Genomic DNA, 7,500 nt, shown 5'->3' with positions numbered 1-7,500 from the left:
AATCTGAAGCGCTGCTTTTCTGAAGCTTTATTATGAGTTATATTTCTGCGGATGTCGCTCGAGCTTTTGTATATTTGATGATTTTGTTTGTCATATTTCTGAGTCGTGACTTCATCGCTCGTCTTCAGTCTGACCGATAACTGTCATGTGACGTGGGGTGAGACAGGTGTGTGTGGATGAAGAGCGGATGACTCATCCTCATCATCCTTCTGTTGATTCTCTTTTGGCTTCATGTTTTTGGGAAAATACTAAAGTGCAACAGGAATGTTACACAGAATTCCAAACAAACTGAGAGAAATAATAAATATATATAATAAAGAAATGAATATGCGAGAAGTGTGTGTGGTGTGTTCTTTAAGCAGCAGCGGGCATCCGTGCCCTACAGTAGCGTGGCATCAGATGGTACTTTGATGGTCATACATGTGCTTTAATTATCAGAGGAACGTTTAGATGTTGCATATATCAGGTTACATGTAACGACAGTAAATACATCACGCTAAAAACATGTAGCGCTTCCACTGAGAGTCACTGATTGAAATAGTTGCAGTAGTCACATGATGCCGCAGATTGAGTTTGTATATTTGTAACTTTAAGACATTTACAGGGTCATTTTCTCTGGCGCTGAAATATTTGTATTATATTATTTGTTTTGTGTGTTTCCAGCCTGACACACTTTACCCAATGGCTCGAGTCGGGGGGCGGGGCTTCCGGTTTGTTTGACCAATGGCTGACGGTGGGCGTATTTGCGGGGGGGACTGTTTAATAATGATTATTTTTGCAGCCTCGTTTGGTAACAATTATGTAGTAATGGACGTCATGTTGTCGTGTCACATGACTCGTGCGGCAGAAGTTTAACCCTTAAATGACCGTGTAGAGTCTCGTGAACAGCATTCAGTCACTTTATATTCATTTAAATTATATGTTTGTAACAGTAGCCAGCTGGTACGTGATAGCTGTGCGGTGTAAACATGACACTCCTGAGAGGCACACTAATGAGTGATGCTAGCGGCTGTAGCCTTTAGCCTGTTGGTTGGCACGCCTGCCTCCTGTGCCGGAGACCCTGGTTCAAATCCCTTTCGGAGCGGGACGAGCAGGACCTGTTACATTTAGGGAAGCTAAAATACAACTGTGAGAGCTCTGGTTCATGTTCAATAGAGGAGACAACGAACAGTTCAGGTCAGTGTTTTACATTTTTACACACAGTCACTTCTACGACACGGCTGATAGCCAGCTCAAAATAAATGGGTAGTTGCCTTCTTGCTCGTCCCTGGTGCTCTCTCTCCTCTCTGATGCTCTGGCGGGACTTTTTAGTCTCCATCCGCATCACTATAATGAGAGACAGGTGCTCCAGATAGTTATGAACCAGGTGACAAGCCTTACCACTCTGTCTCTCCCACAGACCGACACATGACCACGCCCCCACATGACCACGGGCCCATGTGACCACATGGCCACGCCCCCACACCACAAGCACACCCACACATGTGGACACAGGGTCACTCGAGCTTAATATTTCCCTTAATATTACTCATAAATAATAAATAAAATGAATATATAATAAAGGTTGATTATTTTTATTTCTGGACATGGTGGAGAGTTGAACTCTGCTTTTTCTTCAGTAATATTGAAGTAACTCATAGTTTTAATGCCTCATTATATTTGAAGTCACACTTGTTTACGCTTTATGACAACAGAAACAATGTGTGAAACTTCTGTCATCATTTACTCACACTCATGTCGTTCCAAACCCGTATCACGTTCTTTCTCTGTGAAACACCGAATGTTTCAGTCACCATTCACTTTATCTTTGAAACGATGTGTGTTGTGAAAGGCGCTATACAAATAAAATTGACTTGACTATTAATACAATGAAAGTGAATGGTGACTGAGACTGCAACATTCTGTGTTTCACAGAGAAAGAACGTGATACGGGTTTGGAACGACATGAATATTCCTGTAAATGTGTCTGATGTTTATGTTGTGTGTTTGAGCTGTTTCCACTGTAATACTGTATTAGCGGTTGCTGCTATCTTAAAATCTGAATAAATTAATATGCATCTGCTTTAAACAGTGCAAGAAACTTTCAGTCTTTCTTGCATTTCGTTTAAAAATGTTTTTTAATGACAATTATTTATATAAAAATATAAAATAATAGAACTATTTAAAACATTCATGAAATGATATATTTGGACTTTCAAGAGGTCATTCTACTATAAAACGTCACTAGGGGGCTCATTACATCATGACCGCCTCCGCCATCAGTGCACCCTTGGCCCCGCCCACTGGTGCTCCATTCGTTCACAGGACAAGAGCAGGACCAAAGGTATGGAGGACAAAACATGCTAAAATAATACATACATAAATAAATGTAATAATAAGAAAATAAATAAAGGAAAAAAATGTCTTGATAAAACAAATATGATTAGTTTTAAATGAAAGTTATTCCTGAATTTATTTTTGTATGACTTTCTTTCCTTTATTATTTTCTCTTTTTATTTGTATTCTTTAAAAAAAAATTATTCTTTCTTTTGTTTTTTGTTTTTTATTATTTATGCATTCATTTATTTTTATATTTATTTATTCCCACATTTATTTATTTTTGTATTTATTCTTACATATCTGTTTCTTGTATGATAATGATGTGGGCGTGTCTTTCTGTCTCTTGTATGATAATGATGTGGGCGTGTCTTTCTGTCTCTTGTATGATAATGATGTGGGAGTGTCTTTCTGTCTCTTGTATGATAATGATGTGGGCGTGTGTTTCTGTCTCTTGTATGATAATGATGTGGGAGTGTCTTTCTGTCTCTTGTATGATAATGATGTGGGCGTGTGTTTCTGTCTCTTGTATGATAATGATGTGGGCGTGTGTTTCTGTCTCTTGTATGATAATGATGTGGGCGTGTGTTTCTGTCTCTTGTATGATAATGATGTGGGCGTGTCTTTCTGTCTCTTGTATGATAATGATGTGGGCGTGTCCTGCTCACCATTGGTTTATCATAGACTGAAGCGTGTGCTCGATTACTCTGGACGTGTTTTGATGTGACGTCAGGTCATATATGTGTAAACTATAAACAAGAGCTTCAGTCAATCCCAGATTTATTGTTATACTACAATCACTAAATAAATGTGGAGCTGTTTCTTCAACAAATCCACAAAATGAGCAAGTTTCATAAATGATATGATTTAATATTATGCTTTTCTTTTTTTCTGTGTATATAAGTTCATATTTTGATCTCCGCATATCCATAATATTGATTTGTGTTGTTATGATCATTGTAAAAGATGCTTCATTTCCCTGATCGTTTATGCATGTATATAATCTATAGCTGACGCTTCACATGTAGAGAGTTGAACATGCGACTGAAGTGGATAACCGCATCAAATAACTGTTTCATTTAGAGTCGAGGTGCTGATTGATGTTTTAGGAGAGCTGTATGCTGGTATGAATGTCGAACCCATCTGGACTCTTGAGTTATATTTGTATATATAAACATGCTTAGACAGACGTTATTTGTTTCTTTCGCTGTGTCCGCTCGGTGCACGGAGAAGCCCGCGGGGTCGATGGCCGATTCTGGAATCTCCGCAGACATCCAGGTTTCTGTAAGGCAGATAACTCCGCAATCCCTCGCTGGAAAGAGATCCGGCTCTCAGCTCGCTGAGCTTGTTGTCCAGAGACTGAACATTTGCCGGCTCTTTTTCCCCTTTTCCCAGGCAGCTCAGATAAAGCGCTCCGCTGGTGTGTTTGAGCGGGTCGCCATTGAAGTATTTAAAGTCCGGTTTCAGTGTTCTGTTGCAGAACCAATTTCCAAAAGTGTTTATCACAGACTGTGTGTGTGAGTGTTAGTTAGTGTGACTGTGTGTGTTTGTGTGATTTGTGTTTGTCTGTGTCTGTGCGTGTGTGTCTTTGAAAGTGTTTGTGTGTGTCTGTGTGTGTGAATGTGCGTGTGTGTGTATAAGAGTGAGTGTGTATGCGTGTGTTTGAGTATTTTTCTGTGTGTGTTTATGTTCTTATTTGTGCGTGTTTGTCTGTGTTTGTTTGTGTGTGTTTGAGTATGTATCTGTTTGTGTACTTGTTTGTGTGTGTTTGTGTACTTGCTTGTGTGTGTGTTTATGTTCTTATTTGTGCGTGTTTGTCTGTGTTGTGTTTGTGTGTGTTTGAGTATGTATCTGTTTGTGTACTTGTTTGTGTGTGTTTGTGTACTTGCTTGTGTGTGTGTTTATGTTCTTATTTGTGCGTGTTTGTCTGTGTTGTGTTTGTGTGTGTTTGAGTATGTATCTGTTTGTGTACTTGTTTGTGTGTGTTTGTGTACTTGCTTGTGTGTGTGTTTATGTTCTTATTTGTGCGTGTTTGTCTGTGTTGTGTTTGTGTGTGTTTGAGTATGTATCTGTTTGTGTACTTGTTTGTGTGTGTTTGTGTACTTGCTTGTGTGTGTGTTTATGTTCTTATTTGTGCGAGTTTGTCTGTGTTGTGTTTGTGTGATTTGTGTTTGTCTGTGTCTGTGCGTGTGTGTCTTTGAAAGTGTTTGTGTGTGTCTGTGTGTGTGAATGTGCGTGTGTGTGTATAAGAGTGAGTGTGTATGCGTGTGTTTGAGTATTTTTCTGTGTGTGTTTATGTTCTTATTTGTGCGTGTTTGTCTGTGTTGTGTTTGTGTGTGTTTGAGTATGTATCTGTTTGTGTACTTGTTTGTGTGTGTTTGTGTACTTGCTTGTGTGTGTGTTTATGTTCTTATTTGTGCGTGTTTGTCTGTGTTGTGTTTGTGTGTGTTTGAGTATGTATCTGTTTGTGTACTTGTTTGTGTGTGTTTGTGTACTTGCTTGTGTGTGTGTTTATGTTCTTATTTGTGCGTGTTTGTGTACTTGCTTGTGTGTGTGTTTATGTTCTTATTTGTGCGTGTTTGTCTGTGTTGTGTTTGTGTGTGTTTGAGTATGTATCTGTTTGTGTACTTGTTTGTGTGTGTTTGTGTACTTGCTTGTGTGTGTGTTTATGTTCTTATTTGTGCGAGTTTGTCTGTGTGTGTTAGTCTCTGTGTGTGTGTGTTTATGTTCTTATTTGTGCGTGTTTGTGTACTTGCTTGTGTGTGTGTTTATGTTCTTATTTGTGCGAGTTTGTCTGTGTTGTGTTTGTGTGTGTTTGAGTATGTATCTGTTTGTGTACTTGTTTGTGTGTGTTTGTGTACTTGCTTGTGTGTGTGTTTATGTTCTTATTTGTGCGAGTTTGTCTGTGTGTGTTAGTCTCTGTGTGTGTGTGTTTATGTTCTTATTTGTGCGTGTTTGTGTACTTGCTTGTGTGTGTGTTTATGTTCTTATTTGTGCGTGTTTGTCTGTGTTGTTTGTTTGTGTGTGTTTGAGTATTTATCTGTGTGTGTTTATGTTCTTATTTGTGCGTGTTTGTGTACTTGCTTGTGTGTGTGTTTATGTTCTTATTTGTGCGTGTTTGTCTGTGTTGTTTGTTTGTGTGTGTTTGAGTATTTATCTGTGTGTGTTTGTCTGTTTGTGTGCGTGACCGTTTGTGTGCCTGCGCGTCCCTGAGTGCATACGTGCCCGCGCGTGCCTGCGCGTGCCTGCGCGTGCCCGCGCGTGCTTTGACTTCCTGTCCCACCTGTTATGCAGGTATCAAACATGGCGGACAAAAACAGACTAACGACATAAATCATCAGAAACTTCTATTGAAATATCTGTTAATATTCCTCATATGTGCCGGCAGATGAGCCGTTATTCATCATGGAGTCCAACACGAGAGTTTTATCCGGGATATTCGTCGCTTTCGGTGAGTTTGTTTTATTCGCGTCGAATGTGAAACAGAAATTAAAGTTTGAATATGTTTGATGGATTTTATGTGTTTAAAGTGTTTATGGCTTTTGGAGAGTTATAAACGTGTCTTATGTAATGTGTTTGATTGACTTTCTGTGTAATTAATGAACATTTCTCGCACAGTCCCGCATATAGAGGATATATATTTATCTTCTGTAAGTATTCAATGTTCTGTTATTAGGAGGATATCTTTGTGTAGTATGATAACTGTTAGAGGAATATAATATCATAGTTTGTATTTAGCTCGAGATTTGGTTCAGTGTTGATGTGTTGTGTAATTAAATGTTCTTTAGGTCACTGGTTCGCAACGTGTTTTGGATGAACACCCCTCACTGAAGGCTGAGACTTAGTGAAAATGTACCATATATATATATATGTGTGTGTGTGTGTGTGTGTTTATCCTGTGGTATTAGTATCAGGACTATAGTAAGCACATGTAATATGGATTTTCACTTGCTGTAACTTGATTTCTATAAAACAAACGATATTAAATAGTTAATATACGGTGGTGATGTAGAATTCTGTGCTGAAATAAAATGCATTGCGTATCTCACGCCGTGCTTCTCGTTGATTATTGTAAAGCTGCGAGTTTAAGAGCGCACCTGCTTTGCGCTCGCGCTGTCCATTGAGATCCACCTACAGATCCACACATTAGACGAGGTCATGACCCCATCGGAGTATTTGACACGGCTAAACCAGATACTTCAGAAGCGTTGTAGACGTCAGAATCAGACGCGGTACAAATGCGTACAAACCCGTATAATGGAGAACTGGAGAGGCTAATATTACGAGTCCAGATAAACGTTTTTATGCAAAGACGAACTTGACAAACGATTTGATATATGACTGATGAACACCCCTCATTTCTAATCTAATACCCACCCCCTCTTCTAATTTGTTCTCAGCACCCTGTGGCATCCTTTGAACGCCCCTGTTTTAGGGTTCGAGTTGGTCTGTAGTCATTACAGTTATATGTTTCAATAATATTCTGTGATGTCCTCATTTCAAATGTAACTCTAATATAAGAGAGTAACACATTTAACACATTAATGTGTAGAGGTATGATGTCATGATGTGACCTCACAGTCTCATCCCAGCACAGTCCGACTGGTTTATTTACTGGATTTACAGTCAGCAGTGATTCTGTATTTGAGACACACTTTGTGTGTGTTGCTTATATCAGTCCGTCACGCTCGAGTTGATGAAACGACGGGTTTAAAGTTGCTGTAAGAGATTTTAACCATTCTAGAATTTCCACAAACTGAGCTGTTGGATTAGCCACGCCCCCTCTTTACAAAACCCCGCCCTCTGATCATACCAAATGAGCTTATTGAGACCGATATCGTGCAGAAAAGCTGTTAAAAACAGCAGCAGTGAAACAGCGCCCTCTACTGGCAACTGTTATGAACAACATGGCATAAAATGGCATTAAGCCTCAATAATTCACTGCAGCTACAATATTATGAGAACGCACACTATGATTGACAGTCAGAGACCGCACACACATTTTAGTTTGTTGTTTACAGAGTTTAGTGATGTCACAGACACCGGTGAGATATCTCACGACACTTATTACATTAATAACTTTCAGGGAGTAGGAAAATGTTTTGCAAACCTTTCTATGAAAATAATCACTAACAGCACCTTTAATGGTGTTTGCTCGTTGATTTATGTGTAAATCATTAATAA

The 7,500-nt window shown here is 39.1% G+C and overlaps 2 protein-coding genes across 3 annotated transcripts in view; both read left to right on the top strand.

Annotated features, from left to right (window-relative positions):
• LOC127630294 (serine/threonine-protein kinase SIK3 homolog) overlaps window positions 1-330 on the top strand; it is a 40,405-nt gene extending 40,075 nt beyond the window's left edge. For both annotated transcript variants that reach the window (XM_052107801.1, XM_052107800.1), the window contains one exon: window positions 1-330. This exon is cut by the window's left edge and continues 815 nt beyond it. The gene's annotated coding sequence lies outside the window, so the exon portion shown is untranslated.
• A 3,699-nt stretch (window positions 331-4,029) lies between these two features.
• mpzl3 (myelin protein zero-like 3) overlaps window positions 4,030-7,500 on the top strand; it is a 17,665-nt gene continuing 14,194 nt past the window's right edge. The window contains exon 1 of the mRNA XM_052107805.1: window positions 4,030-5,767. Within this exon, the coding sequence (XP_051963765.1) occupies window positions 5,722-5,767 (46 nt within the window). The 5' untranslated portion in view covers window positions 4,030-5,721. The remainder of the gene's footprint in view (window positions 5,768-7,500) is intronic.

The sequence above is a fragment of the Xyrauchen texanus genome, chromosome 36, assembly GCF_025860055.1.
Source record: "Xyrauchen texanus isolate HMW12.3.18 chromosome 36, RBS_HiC_50CHRs, whole genome shotgun sequence".
Lineage (NCBI taxonomy): Eukaryota > Metazoa > Chordata > Actinopteri > Cypriniformes > Catostomidae > Xyrauchen > Xyrauchen texanus.
This window is presented reverse-complemented; position numbering and strand designations above follow the sequence as displayed.